Genomic DNA, 17135 nt, shown 5'->3' on the forward strand with positions numbered 1-17135 from the left:
TAAATCGTGATTTTTGACCAAATGCATAAAATGCAAACAAACAAACAAACAACAACAACAACAACAACAACAACAACAACAACAACAACAACAACAACAACAACAATGAAGACACTTTTGATTTGGCAAAATGATCCAATTTCGCGCACACTAATTCAAGTATTATTTTATTCAGAAAGATAAAAAAATTGGTTCAGGCGCTGAAAAAATGATATTGGTACATAAAACTATACACTTACTGTAGCAGTGAAATCGAGGAATAAGTAGGTACCGCTTTCGTAAGTATCTGAAATAGTAACAAAGAAGTCCCGTATATGATGTGAATGTCACATATTTCGTGTTTATATCGTGGTTATGCACGTCAAGAAAAAGAGCAAAGGTACCAAAACCAAGAAACAAACTCAAAACAGCTTCGAAGTAAACGGGTATAATGATATTCAATCATTTATTTGTTATTTATTGTTTCATTCGTTTACTTATTCATTTTCACTCAACACAAAGAAATAATACGATAACGCAATTCCAATGATTTTCCTGATATTGGCAATTTGATGCAAACTTTGTAAAGGTTTTTAAGGTAATAGAGATTTTGACCTTATGAGGTAATTTTTATTCTATAAATTGTATATTTGTGTGAAAATTGAGGGCGCTATTTATATATATTTTAATTTAAGTTTATCCCAATATCATGAGTAATGTCTTTCATTTCATGATAAAAATTGTTTTGCTATTTGTTACTCAATATTCAGATTTTTTAATGTCATTATACAAGTGTCTACCGGTAAAAGATTTAAAATAAATAGCGCCATTAATATTCAACTTTGCTTAAAAATTAATATAGAGTTCTACATGCCAACAAATTACCGTGGCTTACGTCACCTATGCCTCATTTAGATTACATATTCCTCCTAGCAACATGTCCAACCTGTCATTTGGTTGTGTCATTAACATGAGTAAACCGCTAATGGAAGCTCTAAGCTCATTTTTTAAATAAAGGAAAGGACGTCGTGATTAAGGAAATACTGAAATACTGACCAATAGAGTCACCATCATCCCAAAAGAGGTCGCCAAGTGCCGATTTCAAATCATCCATTGCAACAATCAATCCCATTGGTTTGTTGCGACTGAAACAGGCAAATATTTTGGTATTATGTTATTGTATGTTGATTATAGGTTACTACTCCCGATTCTAGATTAATACAGCACCATTGAAATATTATCTCCTCACTGGGAAAAAAGTTAAAACTCCATATTCAAATCAATGGAAAAAGGACCAAACCCTTATTTTGCCTGCTTTCAGACACAAGTCCTAATTCAAAATGCGTATACTCCTAATTTCACACCTTTGTCTTATTTTAATAACTATGATTATATAGGAAATATGAAGCACCTTTGCAAACAATCAGGGGCTACTTTTGCAGTCTTTACACTCAGTTTGGCTGAATTCATATCACTAGAGACGAAACGTACCACAGAGACAGCCGGGAATATGATGCGAAATCATTTAACCTTGTGTGAAAATTGAGGGCGCTATTTAAAGCTATTAAATGAAAGATGGGAACCCCTCTCATGTAATCAACTTGATCCACAATAACCAAGTCAGTCAAACCTATTTATGGATCAGGCAGCATGATTTTTGCACTGCATCATTTGCATTATATGAAACAAACCCTGATGCTCAATGTGGCCGTGAAAGTATGAGCTAGTAATAAAATGTGGAGTTTCCGGTTGTTGTTAGTATATAACATGATTTTGGGGCAGATTTATGAGTGTTAGAGTGTTATAAGTGTCAGCTATATATGACTACAGCTCTATATATTTGTTCTTAAATAAGAACACTTGTATACCAGTCAAATTTTGCATAGACAAAGACCCAGCAAACACAAAACGTTTTCGACATCATTCGCAAAAGATTAAAAAAGGTTGTCAAAAACGTTTAAATGTCGGGTTATATAAAGGGTATATTAAGGGTATAAAACGTTTTCATAACATTAAAAACATTTTTTGATAATCTACTGCTTAGCAAACACAAAATGTTTTACAGAAAACGTTTAAATGTCGGGTTATATAAAAGGTATAGAAACGTTTTAATAACATTCCAAAAACATTTTTGAAAACTTGATACAAAACATTCTAAATAGGATGTTATTTTGGGGTTGAAAAAATATTTTGCGAAAAATGTTTGCCCAAAGTATTTGCTATAACGTTTTAAAAACGTTTTCATGACCTTAATACAACCCGACATTTAAATGTTATTAAAACGTTTTGAAAAAAAATTAAGAACATGTCTGTGTTTGCTGCGTGCAAATATTTTAACATAATGTTATTTAAGTGTTGACAAAATATTTGGCAAAAAATGTTTGCAAAATAGTTTACAATAAAATTTTGAAAACATTTAAAAAATATTGTTGTAGTGTGTTTTGATACAAAACGTTTTAAAACGTTTTCATCACCTTTATATAACCCGACATTTTAATGTTAATAAAACGTTTTTACCTAAAGCAAAAGCCAAAATATAACTTACTTAAAACGTTTTTAAAACGTTTTTGTGTTTGCTGGGGAGCTACTATTTCGACCAGAACGAAGGAGATTTGGAGTACGCCAAAGGGTCACATCTTTCCCAAGAAATTGAGTGAATGGTGAAAGCGCTTTTTGAAAATTGTCATCTATGCAAGGATTCTGTACACAACGGTTATATATTAGGCCAGCTGTCTTCGATGTACAAGTGTGAATCAGGATATACATCAGTCGTCCAGAACATTGATTGCAACTTAATTACCAATTACAAAGACTGCTGGATAAGTAAACATTGTAATTCATTGATTGTATGCAAAGAACATCTTCCAATCATACTATTCATTTCAAAATTCAGATTTTGTTAATTTATCTTACCAGTGTGTTTTGTCGTGCATTCTGAAGTTTTCATGGGTAAACGGGGTTTTAGCCTTGGATCGTTTCCACCAATAACAACACGGTAATATATTTAATCAGTGGCATTTTAACCAGCAGAAAACAGGCATATACTCTGTACTGAAAATGAGTTTCAACTTTTAAGATTACAAATCGACTTTTTTTTCAGTGAAATGCCGTTTTTACCCATTTTTCTAATCGCGCTCGGTGAATCACCTAAAGCGGTACACGTGTTAGATAGATAGGAACCGTTTATAGTAAACTTTTATTTGGCATTCTGCAAAAATCGTAACCTTGTTACCTTGCAGTTGTAGTTATATCCGGCTCCTGTGTGGGTAATATATAACCTCCCCGGACATGAAGTGGTATGTAATCCATAGGAGCATCCAAATTCACTGTTTTCTTACGTAAGCCAACCTCGGCACCCTGGATAGTGATGATTTTAAGAAATTTGAAGAACAACATCAGTTTTGAAAGCAATATATTTTCAAATTGGCGTGGCTTATTGTAAATGCCAAAGACGCGCAATTAAATGGTCTAGACGTTAAGAAATTATAATCACAAATAAGAGCAAACGCATAAAACAATCATATACAGTAAGCCAAAGAAGTACCAGTTGTGTTCATTCCTGCATATCCTAAACAAAGACCAATATGTCCTAATTAAAACAAGCAGCTAATACCTGCATTCTTTAGCTCTGATTTATTTATTTGTTGAAATTGGTTGAGAATTAAAGAAACGGTGAACTAAACTCTAAGGAAAAGCGAAATCAAAAGTTGCACTTTTGCGTTCTGATCAATGAAAGTACGACGTTAGTGTTAAAGTGCTAATCTATGGAAGCACGGCGCTAGTTCTCTTGTTTGAGAACGCTTTGTGTACAAATCAATAGGGCATGCAATGGAGCAAACAGCAATTTTTAAATTTGAATATTCCTTTGGTTTTTAGATAGTCGTGTCTTTATTTTTGACTTTATTACTTGACTGTGGACAAAGATCATCATTAATCATTGGTCAAAACTATAATGTAATGCAATCGAGCAAAATGGCCGGGGCAAAATGAGTCGTTTGTAGCAAAATAACTATTTGAACAGGAATCAAAGACAAAGTTTGGTGGAGTCTGTACCTGCTAAGTAAGCAAGAATATTGAATGAATATGGCCAATCAAAGTTGCGACAACGGAGTAAAATTGAGTAGTTATAATTTGCATTCTAATATATTGATTGCATTTTGTTTTACGAACTTCACATTGTTATTCCTATTCACTGAAGCCTTTGAGTGGGCATAATTGTTAATTTTACAGAATTAGGTCTATGTTAAGGGGTGGGGTATGAACGTTTGGACAGTATTTATTGTGGGACATTAGAGCACATCAGACATATCGAATTGCATTCTGAATACGAAGAATGTCCTTCTGATATCAAATAATTTTGATTTTATGAAATTCGCAATGTAATACACATTTTATAGCAAATGATTAAAAATTGATATTTTTGATATTAATTACTCGAAGTAAACTTGATAAATCTGACGATTTATACTTAAAGTGTATGTAGGTGGGATGAAAAGCCGACGATCAATTGAACATTTTGACCTTTCGTATTGAAGATATGGATTTTTTCCCAAAACACCAAAAAAAAAAATTCTTTTTGGGAAAAAATCCATATCTTTAACATGAAAGGTCAAAATTTTCAATTGATCGTCGGCTTTTCCTCCCAGCTACATACACTTTAAGAATATATCATTAGATTTATACAATTTACTTCGAGGACTGTATTATATCAAAAATGTGAAAAATATCAAATTTTAATAACTTGTCATAAAATTTGTATTATATCGTGAATTTCAAAAAATGAAAATTATTTGATATCAGAAAGACATTCCTCGTATTCAGAATGCAATTCGTTATGTCTGATGTGCTCTCATGTCCCACAAAACGCTCATTCCTTTAATAAACTAAATAAGGATAATATGTCACTACTCACGGTGTAGTAGTCGTACCATCTGGCATCTGGAAAATAAGCATCAACATCAGTCGCACCCTAAATGAAAATAGAAATGTTCAGTTTTTACTGGTTGGTATAATAGCTCCCCAACTCGAGGCGAAGAAAATGATCATTTGGATGTCAATTACTCAAGCATAAATAACAAATGGATACAGAATCAGATCAGAATGTTAAAGAACCATTTGAAAATATGTGGTGGTGATTGCTTACAGAGTGATTTTGACCAAGACTTTTAAGTCGTTACATATGGAAAGGTTTCTATACAAAAATGATTCTCTTATGAACCATCATGCGCAGTTTCCACCTCGATACACCTGAGCACACATTTTCCTCCAAGAGCTTCCAAGCAAAGAACAACAAGCAGTGAATGTCTCCACCACAGTCTTTGATTACACTACACGGTTGAGTGCATAGCAATGTGAGAGCTGTGGAGCTTCTAGCCGAAAAATGGGCCTCTTTGATTGGTTTTTGTCGAAACCTCAAGTGTTCCCTTCATCCAATCAGATTTTTTTTAAATATCAAACGAAAGCTAACACTTTCCCCTAAAGACACTTTTAGTCACTAGGTCAACAGATAACGCAATTCAATGTCAACAGATAACGCAATTCAATGTCAACAGATAACGCAATTCAATGTCAACAGATAACGCAATTCAATGTCAACAGATAACGCAAGGCAAATGTGGTAAATCTGTTGATACCTATCCAAACACATTTTTTGACCAAAATGTAGGTTTTAAAGGTCAAAACCTCAAGTGTTCCTTACAATATTTGTCCAATTTTATGTAATTAAATGAAAAAGCACACTTATATTGTCCATACACTAGAGTCACTAGAATGAACTATTGCCAATTCTCTTTAAATTGCAAATCTTGTGCAAAAAGTTACTATTTTCGCCTGTTTTGTCATACGGTTGTAAATTCAATGAACTATGACTTTGCTAAAAGAGCGGTTGCAAATTGATATGTTGTAATTGCAACTTTGACAGTGATAAAGTGAAGAAATGCATTAATGCTGTAACGTTGTCGTAATTTGTTTTCTTACCTGATCCAAGACTGGTGTAATAAGAAATGCTGAACCCCACAGGAACTGCCTGTCGATACCATGTGTGTAGGCGTCATCGATAAATCTAAGTAACAAGTCCAGTCAAAAACTATTGTCTGATATATATATATATATATTGTTTTGACGCATTTAAGAAAGTAAAGTTAACTCCATTGGGCTATGCCTGATGAAATCCATACACTCTTATGGAACACATGACGTCTTCTACACAGGGAGAGTGAGTTTCAAATGTGGTTACCTGAATAGGTGACTCCATTTGAATTCTACATCACTTGTATGCCATATTAAGAAGAAGTCGTCAACGGGGGGTGTACGGATTTCATCAGTACTATCCCATTACCACAAATGGTATCAGATTTGCTATTTTGTCAATATTTTCACCATTTCTTAGTCTTCATTAGAACTACATCAGGATTGTTTTGTAGGGGAGCCAAAGGGGCAGGGGCAAAGTGACTTATAAGGGAGGGAGCTAAAATCTAAAAAATTCCGGTAGCTAGCATCCCACAGTGGGAGAAAGAGGAGGGGAAAATTTGTACCGCAGGGAAAAGTTGCCCATTGACCACGCCGCTTGTTTATAGGGTCTTATTCAGCATCCGGACGCAAGAATGTCCAACATCCAAGACGGCAAGTTCTTCTTTTATAGTTTATCATGTTTATGTACTTACTCGTGGAAGACAGGTCTCATAACGGTGTATCCATTGATATGAGAATGATGAAACAATGTATACAGATAAGGGAGTAATGTGTAGCGTATGAGCAAGGTCTCGCGACTGACACGGGCAACCTCACCGCCAGCCCACACTGCTGGGTCTTGCTCCTGAAAATATGAAAGAAAAAACGCTTCTAACACATGAAAGGAAGATGGCGAATAAAGGTAAATGATAAAATGAAGTACCCTGCGTTTTATAGCATTCTTTTTAGAGCAATTTAACAATTTGATATGTTGATAATATACTGTTTGATTAAGTTAACAAATTCAATTTGGGAACTTGGGCACTTCAATTAGGTGTATGGTTGACACTTAATTACACTTTCATAGTATAGGACATTTAAATAGAACTATTTAAATATGGAGTCATGGGATGAGAGGCTAATTTGTGGCATTAGGTGAGAGCATTTTACAAAATATAGGGTCATTAAGTGAGAGACGGGCTTTAGATAACGAAGTTAAAACAATCAAAACAAAAGTAGAGTGTACTCTATATCCAAGTCCATTATGATTTCGAGAGAACGTATAGAAGGAACCAAGTTGCATCCATCTCTGACACATAGATTCTTCTGCTTCGCCTATGTAACCACAGATATCTGCTCCAATCTGGAACGATACAAAATAATGAAATCATATCATTGTGTAATTTTCTACTTTTTAAAGTTTGGAGTGACATAATCTTCATCATCGGTAGACAGCAAGTGAGAATTAAACAAATCTTTGTAATGAGAATGAGTGCAAATTTTTTCTTGATCTGGATTAGATAATAAGCTGAATAATTAGCAAGGAAAATAAAATACTTACATATGGAATGCCAAACATGTTAAACTCAAGTGAACCTGAAATACCAGAAAAACCAAAGTATATCATGACATGCACTGTTAAATTGGTTATTAAAAATATATAAATACCTGTTAACCTTATGAATCTAGCAGCTGTTGTACAATTTTTACACTACATTTTCAATGTTCACAAAATGCTATGTACAATTCTCAGTATCCATGATTCGTTGCGCCACCTATCGACTAAGCGAAATCGGCCGAAAATCGCAATGCATCCATGGTATTTTTCGACATCCAAACTCGGAAGTGGCCGTGTTGCTACGCACATTGCACGTAAACGTAGGTAAACTGTTTGGAATTGTCAGATATTTCTTCGATTTTTATTTCATTTTCAACCATGGTCAATACGTGTGAGGCGGCCGAGTGTTATTCTCATACAAATAAACTTTAAAAAATTGCGTTCAAGCGAAGCTAATAGATTCTATTTGTTGCCGTAACAATTGGAATTGGTAATCTGATCATTGCTTTAGGCAAGATTCGAATCTATTTTAAATGTATATTATCTTTTAATCAATGACTAGGCTGATAAAGATTGCAAGCATTTTCCTTGGAATCACTGGGGAAGCCGGTGAAACCAAGATGTACCATTGCCATCACATGTACTACAGCGATCGCACGGGGACCAACATACGGTGTCGACGGAAGTGGCTCTTTCATGCCTATATCGCTTAGTCGATATATGCCGCAATTTATTTCGAATAACGAGAATTTTGCACAAGCTATGTATTTTTTTATTCAAAACTCTTGCTAGGTTCATAAAGTAAACATTGTATAAACTTTTACTCTCCATGCTAACAGTGTATCATCCCTGAGTGAATAAAGTAGAACATAACAAAAGTGAAAAAGATCCCTAAAAAGATGATCAAATTAATTTATATGACATCTACACTTTCATGTTCATGTTACAGGGCAATGTAATAAAGCAAGGACACATAAATGGATAAGTAATGCAATTAAAAAAGTTTATTTTAAGTACAGTTTGCGAGGAAACTTTTGTTTACCAATAATGGAATAATGTAAATTACTCCACTGACTCCAGTTATCTCCTAACCAATGTCCGGAGTACTGACCAAGTCCGGGGAATGTTGACCGGCTAATTACCACGCTGCGCTTGCCTGGAGTGGCAGCACGGGCAGCACTGAAAATATACGGTAAAGAATAATATTCCAGGGTTAACAAGGACACACGTATATACCCCAACAGAACCATCAAACCTTACGTACACCCACCATCACACACACCCCACAATTACTTACTTGCTTTTGGCTAGTGTTACTAGATGTTTTTTCATCGACACCACAAAAACCCGATCAATGTAGTTTTACCAGTTTTTGGCGTACCATGCAACCCTAAAACGAAACACTAATGTAGAGGATAGGTGACACACATACAACATCCACCCACTAACAAACACCACCCCTACCCACACATACCCCACCCACCCCAAGTAATTACCTTCGATTAATGTTGTTTCATGATGTATCATGATGCAGTCATGTCTACAGTAGAATTCATCCGGATCTCGACCTTTGCAGGACTTAACCCCATTAAAAGCTATTAAACCAAGATAACACTCATTGAAACAGCTCAACTGATTAAATCGGATCTTCTCTGGTTGTGCACAAGTGTCTGTTTTCATGTGCGATATCGCAATAAAGCTGGTATTCATAGCTTCAGTTGGGTAACCGATTATAAAGGAAACGAAAGGAAACAATGGTATGTGTGGCTTTGTTCACGAAATGAGACAATGGCGTGCTTTTTGTAAACCAGCATTCTTGAAAATGAGCAACATAATGATTGTTGACTTAACACGGTTTGGAAATAATTTCTTCATATTTTTTTTGTGTTATCTGTCGTTTACATGTCCTTCCTAAAACACAAAAGTACGACCCTCTCCAAACACCTAAATTAGCTAAAAATTTAGGACATGTTACAAAACTATATTGTCTAGAATTTTAGAAGAGTACTTTTAATATTGGCCGGTTATTTTTCACACAGCGACGTTAACTAGGCAATGTACTATTACCTATAACATTAACTAAAACACCAAAGTACGAATATTTCCAAACATCTAAATTAGCTAAAATTTAGGACATGTTAAAAAACTATATTTTCTAGAACTTTAGAAGAGTACTTTTAATATTGGCCGGTTATTTTTCACACAGCGACGTTAACTAGTCATATCCCCATACTTTTAACGTAGGGCTATTTGTAGAGGTCACGCGTCAATGGGAAAGAGCACTGTGTATTGTGTATAGGTAAACGGACAGTAACTGCAGTATGTTTTACACGTACCTATGCACATAATGTAGTTATACCAATCGGTGTACAGGCTGAGTCAAAAAGAAGTAAACTCATGTTTGAGGGGCTGTAACTCGAGATCTACAAGGAATCTACCAATAAAAATACCACTGGTACATGCGGTGCTCATAGATATTGTAGTAAACAATGGTACAGGCTGATTCAAAAAGAAGTAAACTCATGTTTGAGGGGCTGTAACTCGAGATCTGTAAGGAATCTGCTAATACTGAAAATACCACTGGAAAGAGCAAATTCTACACGTCTAAATAAAAAACAAATTGTTGCAATTGCTCACAGCAAACTAAAGTTATACTCATTTGAATACAACCACCCATTTTTGTAGCTGCACACGGCTGATTGATTTTCATCCATTTCGAATTCTACGAATCAGCAAAGTGCTAACAGGATTTATTGTTGAAAAGACAATTTTTGCTTTTAATTAATATTCAACAAAGTCCATGACGGTACTAAAGTTTGTAGGGATACCAATTCAAGTCTTAGGAACGATCCGGCAGAAGCTTGATTGGTGAATGTTGGCTAAAGGATTGGGCTGATCTTTGGTCTTGCTGTAACGCATGTCTAACTCTAGCAATGTTCACTTGTGATCTAGCAGTTCGTGGTCTGCCTGAAGCTTCCGGCTGTCTGTTCCTTAGTGTCCCATGCACATTGAGCTTGTTTACATTCTTATATATACTGCTCCCTTACATGAAACCCGGTTAGCTGCAGGAAATTGGAGACGAAAAAGACGCTGAACTTCAGTGGGACTCTTAGTTTCATGATACTTCGTCGACAGAAAGGTGCGCTCCCATGCGGTAAATTGTGGTGCCATGTTGTCATTTGGCCCGTTTTATTATAATGTAGTGCAATGAGGTAAAATTCAAAATGAAAAGAGCCCTTTAACATGTAGGAATTATTAATCGAAACCACACCTGCCACAGAACTTTATTTGTATTTGAATATCGCGCCTTACCAATCAATATAATAGGTAGGCCCCTACTTGGGAAGTGAAACCGTGTGCAGCTACAAAAATGGGTGGTTGTATTCAAATGAGTATAACTTGAGTTTGCTATGAGCAATTGCAACAATTTCTTTATTTATTTAGACGTGTAGAATTTGCTCTTTCGAGTGGTATTTTCAGTTTTAGCAGATTCCTTACAGATCTCCAGTTACAGCCCCTCAAACATGAGTTTACTTCTTTTTGAATCAGCCTGTACCATTGTTTACTACATTATCTATGAGCACCGCATGTATCAGCTATTACTTGCAACTTGCAAGAAAGAAAAGAATAAGTTAATATTTTGTAAAAATATTCATATTGCAGGCCATGCTATCCAATACTTACGGTTGTGTTTGAATGGCTTGTGTGTAGCCAAATAGATTGTGCATGTCATAGTGACGACCTAAGTAATGACATGCATCAGGACACATAGTCTTATCAGCGAGAATGTCACCAAGCACACCTGTTACAAACCAAAATAATAGATCATTGCTGAAATTCCCGAAATCCTTTGCAATCGAAACCGAAACTACGTCATCATATAAAACGGTAATACGCACACTCGAGCATTTGGCGATGTACTATATTTTTAATTAACTTAAATTACATTGATTAATAAAAGAAATAAAACAATGATTTACAGCTTACGTGGTTTATATGGAGGATTATTATATTTGTTGGTATTACATCCAGTTATGCTCCCAGTGACAAAGTTAGCTGGCTCATTCATGTCCTAGAAATGAACAAGCAATATGGGTTTAAACATGTTATGTGTTCTAACGCGGTCCATGTGATTATACCGAAAAGGCTTATTAATATTTTGGTGCTGCTGGTCCTGCCTATTATTGCTATAAGTTCTTATCTTGAGATTGTCAAACATTTATATCTGGAGCATACGAAACCACTTTATCTGGATTTAGGGTCTTCCCCAAGGTTCAGTTACTGGTCCGTTGCGTTTTGTGAACTCTACTCATGTTCGTCGTAGAATGTAACGTCATCATGATGCAAAAACCCACCTTAATGCTGATATTACATTTATAAGTCAGAGATATCTCACACCATATCCAAGCAGTCATTGTTACCATAGTTGCGTCCAACGTGTGTTTTTTAAGCATTTCAAGATTGAAAAATATAAAGGAACGCGCATACTTCTAATTGAATACCTGTATACAAAACCCACCCAAGTCCATACTTTGGCCAAATTGAGTTAGGCATGGGAAATTGTTGCTTATACATAATCCTGTCATATGTATGAAAGAACAGCTCAAATTCACCATCTACGTGTGTCTAGTATTGAGCATGTGAAATCCAGCATGTATGAATAAACCACCCAAGTACAGGACTTCAGACTTGTGTAACACGTTGATTGAAATCCAGTATGTATAAACGAACAAGTCAAATTGCAACACATTCATTACTTGAGAGTGTGTTTTGAAAAAACAAGGGTTTAATCAAGGAAAGTGTGTGGTTTATATTACATGGCAGTGTGCTTATCAACATACATACCTGTGTGATTTATTTTGTATTATCTTAATAATGGTAATCTCATTCCAACATTGTAGTCTTTGTGCATTTAAAATGAAGCCCAACAAAGTCCCTGAAATGCTAATCGTCATACCTAATCCAGTTTTACCCACTCATTTGCAAGTAAAACTTGCCCTATTGACCAGATAAATCTAGCTGAAGGAATTAAAATGATATACAGTTTTTAGTTTTCTCAAAATCACTTCTCATGGACTTGGGTGGTTTTTAAATTCATGTGTTCAATTAATAATGCTATGTGTCAGAGCCTTGAGGACCGTACTCATCTGTTAGTCGACACTCTCTACTCTCTACTTACAATCCATAGTCCATCATAGTCAATGATGTCATGGAATTTGACGCATTCATCCGTCCACCAAGTTTGTGTAATTGGTTTCGAATAGTCTGGAAAGTAAGTGTTCTCAGGTGGCCATACCTAGAAATGACACATCCGTTAGTTATATAGGAGCAATATATCCGCCAAACACATGTCTCATTAACTCGAACAAGAGAGCTAACCTCTTCTATGGTTTTTAATAACAACCTTACAACAGATGATCAAAAATACAGATTTTCAAACTGAATTGCTGAATCAATATGTAATTAAAAAATCAGACACAGAGCAATGATCTATTGAACGGTGAACTGGTCATACGCTGTTACTTTATATGCTGTTACCTCATATGTCAGTCCGTAATCCGTGCTTATAAGTACTGTAGTCACCTATAATTGAAATCATTGTTAATCAAGTACCTTTCCTTCTGCAGATGTAATGCAATCGCTGTTCTTAACCCATATATTCATTGCTTCACCAGTGTCAAAGGCCTCGTAAGATCCATCACGTATTATGGCAATACACGGATCCTGGGAAAAGTAATAATAGGAATAATAATAATTCTTAAACACTTCAGAACTTTCCTGCAATCTTATTGGTTCTTACCCGTGTGATATGACACGATATCACACGGGTCAGCGCGTGTACACAGACGCGATACGCGTACTCGCTATTTGAACCAATCGGAGTCGCCTAGCAACACCGGGACTGATCGATTTTAAGCCCTAGGTAGTTCCTTGTAAAAAAGGTATTGTTTTTAGCCGCTGTCGTGCATCTATCGTCTCATATAACACGGGCGACATCATTATTTTTGGCGTAAAACAACTCGGCTTCGCCTCGTTGTTTTACTTAAAATAATGATAAACGTAAAACAACCTCATTGCGTCGTACAAACAAACAATATTTTAATTTCAAATTGGTACAACATAATGACTACAAACAAAACGCTAAAAACCTTTAAAAATACTATTAATACGGATCAGACCCCAAGCGAAACAAGATTTCTCGCAACTCCGACCAAGTCCGACAGGAAAACACGACGAATTCGACCCGAATGGTGGCAAAATTATGAGGTCCTGGAAATATGTTGAAGCAAGTCCGTGGATAATTTGATAAGAGCGTCTTGTGTATAACACTATGAGGTATGGATAGCCAATGTAGCTGTTGTATAATCGGTGAGATGCTTTATTGCCTCTCGAGTTTCATGGCGGCGTTATAAATACGTTTACGTAAGTCTTTTGACATTGACGCCGTGGTCTCCAACGAGAATAATATATTCATTGTCAATCCACAAGGTAATGAACACATTTCTGCAGACTGCTTGTCCAGGTATAATCTTATTTTGTAGCTGAATGCCACACCAGCACGGACGGCAGATATTATTGATGTGTGTCGTCATCTGTAATGTGACATCGATTATCGAACACAACAACGAGATTCCGCGCTTCAGTCGTTGGTTCGATCAGCGAAACTCAGATCCTAAGAGACGAAAGCTTGACGAAAGCTAAAGAACTTCCGTTTATCATCTGTAAGTGAAACTTGTTGATAATTGCCCAAGACTTTGATGTCTTATGCAGTTTTCCAAGCGAGAAATAAATAGCAAAGAAAGTGACCTTCTGGCTCTTCAGAACTTTCCTGCAATCTTATTGGTTCTTACCCGTGTGATATGACACGATATCACACGGGTCAGCGCGTGTGCATCAACGCGATACGCGTACTCGCTATTTGAACCAATCGGAGGAGCATAGCAACAACGGGACTGATCGATTTTAAGCCCTAGGTAGTTCCTTGTAAAAAAGGTATTGTTTTTAGCCGCTGTCGTGCATCTATCGTCTCATATAACACGGGCGACATCATTATTTTGGGCGTAAAACAACTCGGCTTCGCCTCGTTGTTTTACTTAAAATAATGATAAACGTAAAACAACCTCATTGCGTCGTACAAACAAACAATATTTTAATTTCAAATTGGTACAACATAATGACTACAAACAAAACGCTAAAAACCTTTAAAATACTATTAATACGGATCAGACCCCAAGCGAAACAAGATTTCTCGCAACTCCGACCAAGTCCGACAGGAAAACACGACGAATTCGACCCGAATGGTGGCAAAATTATGAGGTCCTGGAAATATGTTGAAGCAAGTCCGTGGATAATTTGATAAGAGCGTCTTGTGTATAACACTATGAGGTATGGATAGCCAATGTAGCTGTTGTATAATCGGTGAGATGCTTTATTGCCTCTCGAGTTTCATGGCGGCGTTATAAATACGTTTACGTAAGTCTTTTGACATTGACGCCGTGGTCTCCAACGAGAATAATATATTCATTGTCAATCCACAAGGTAATGAACACATTTCTGCAGACTGCTTGTCCAGGTATAATCTTATTTTGTAGCTGAATGCCACACCAGCACGGACGGCAGATATTATTGATGTGTGTCGTCATCTGTAATGTGACATCGATTATCGAACACAACAACGAGATTCCGCGCTTCAGTCGTTGGTTCGATCAGCGAAACTCAGATCCTAAGAGACGAAAGCTTGACGAAAGCTAAAGAACTTCCGTTTATCATCTGTAAGTGAAACTTGTTGATAATTGCCCAAGACTTTGATGTCTTATGCAGTTTTCCAAGCGAGAAATAAATAGCAAAGAAAGTGACCTTCTGGCTAGAACAATGCGTAGACTTGAGTATCGTTGGCAATACATGGCATGCTTGATACCGTGCTTGGAGATAACATTACTCAAGGGAGTACATGGTGAAGGGTGGTGATGCGCAAACGTATTCTTGTGGTACACCGTAAGGTAAGGTAAATCATGCGTGGCTGATACTTCAGTGCCGATGTTTACCACCTGAGAACTCCCGCACAGTACAGGTAAAACGGAAACCAACTCAAAACCATTCCTACTATGCCGAATCTGTTACAAAGATAATGCGATCAATTGTATCAATTGGAGATAGGGAGAGTAGAGGAGTAATGGGTATCAATTTATGACAGGACTGAATAGAAACGAGAGGCAGCGTGGAGCAGAGGCAGTATATAAAAATGAAAAGGACTGTGATGTTAGAAGGATATATTAAATAAATTCTAAGCTTACACAATGCACCATTAATGAACAACCGTTTCCTTAATACTGACACATGAAGATTTTTTTAAGAAATGGCCATGCCTTACCAAAATAATAATAACATGCATTCCATAACCATGAAGGGTGTCTACATAAGCAGGTAATCCAGCAAAGTCAACTTGATTGTAAGTAAAATCTCTTTCTTCATCCATGTAGTCAATATCACCGTATTGAATGTCCTGTATAGAAGTAAGAAAATTAGAACAGTACTATAAACCATATCATGTGATGACTTTATTTATTAAGAAAGACTAGTAGAGATTCGTCAGGTTTTTTTTTTTTTATTGTTTAGCTATTAAAAATGTTTTACAAAACCAATACAATAGTTGTGAAAGGATGGTAAAACTCACCAACTGACATTTCATCCGTCTAGACCAGTCGGAGTGTATGTAGAGCTTCACAACTCTGAAAAAATCTGACTGGTCTAGACGAATGAAACGTCAGTTGGTGAGTTCTACCATCATTTTACCGCTATTCTATTGATTTATAATAAAAAAAACAATCTTTAAAGTTATTATGATGGCTTTTTAACAAATGGCTATACCTTTTAATGATTTTGGAGTTGGACATTTAATTTTAGCTTCATTTCTATTGTTTTATTGATACCAAACTACATACTTACATAGGGAATGCCAGCTGCCCTATTACGGTCAACAGTTGCTTGCATTGTGGCCAAACTATTGTATCCATATCTGCATAGTTGAAACCCCAAGGACCAGTATGGTGGCATAAAAGTACGGCCGACGACCTGTCAAGGTGAAATTGATAAATATGAGTAGATGCAAACATCGTGAACTTTATACCGACATGTTTCTGAATTTTCAAAATAATAATTGTCTCTATTTCTAAAAAAATATAATGAACATGCCTAGGGGGAAAGACGTGCAATATCCGGGGTATCACCGAATTGGTTTATTTAAGAGATCTTTAGTCAATAATTGGACCAACACCATGACTACTGAATACGGCATACACATTCCTAACACTAACCGTACTCCCAACTTCTTACTTTGAGCAACAATGTTGCTAGAACCCTTCTTCTTACATATTGATTGGCGTTTGGTATCTTTATCATTTTCCGTGAGTTACTTTTTCATCAAATAGTCATTCACTTTGTTACTCTCAGTTTCATTTTAGTAAATTATATCAACAGTAATGCACATTTTTATTATAACTAAGTCACCTGTGTATATTGAGAAACCAGCATCTCGGGTGTGGGTCCCATAAAGATGTAGATATCCAGGATACCACCAATAGTACGATAGGTAATGTACGGAGCTGGTGACATTGTCACGTCTGTTAGTAACAAGATTATTATTGTCACT

General features: G+C 36.1%; 1 protein-coding gene across 1 annotated transcript in view; it reads right to left on the reverse strand.

The window, feature by feature from the left end:
- Positions 1–979: 979 nt before the first annotated feature.
- LOC140160409 (sucrase-isomaltase, intestinal-like) overlaps positions 980–17135 on the reverse strand; it is a 55647-nt gene continuing 39491 nt past the window's right edge. Inside the window, exons 31-45 of the mRNA XM_072183644.1 lie at positions 16994–17106; positions 16433–16558; positions 15858–15989; positions 13100–13210; positions 12666–12782; positions 11474–11558; positions 11171–11288; positions 8529–8665; positions 7490–7524; positions 7175–7291; positions 6642–6793; positions 5956–6040; positions 4892–4948; positions 3212–3336; positions 980–1124 (exon numbers count right to left, since the gene is read on the reverse strand). Of these exons, the coding sequence (XP_072039745.1) occupies positions 980–1124; positions 3212–3336; positions 4892–4948; positions 5956–6040; positions 6642–6793; positions 7175–7291; positions 7490–7524; positions 8529–8665; positions 11171–11288; positions 11474–11558; positions 12666–12782; positions 13100–13210; positions 15858–15989; positions 16433–16558; positions 16994–17106 (1655 nt within the window). The remainder of the gene's footprint in view (positions 1125–3211; positions 3337–4891; positions 4949–5955; positions 6041–6641; positions 6794–7174; positions 7292–7489; positions 7525–8528; positions 8666–11170; positions 11289–11473; positions 11559–12665; positions 12783–13099; positions 13211–15857; positions 15990–16432; positions 16559–16993; positions 17107–17135) is intronic.

Source organism: Amphiura filiformis, chromosome 9 (assembly GCF_039555335.1).
Source record: "Amphiura filiformis chromosome 9, Afil_fr2py, whole genome shotgun sequence".
Taxonomy (NCBI): domain Eukaryota; kingdom Metazoa; phylum Echinodermata; class Ophiuroidea; order Amphilepidida; family Amphiuridae; genus Amphiura; species Amphiura filiformis.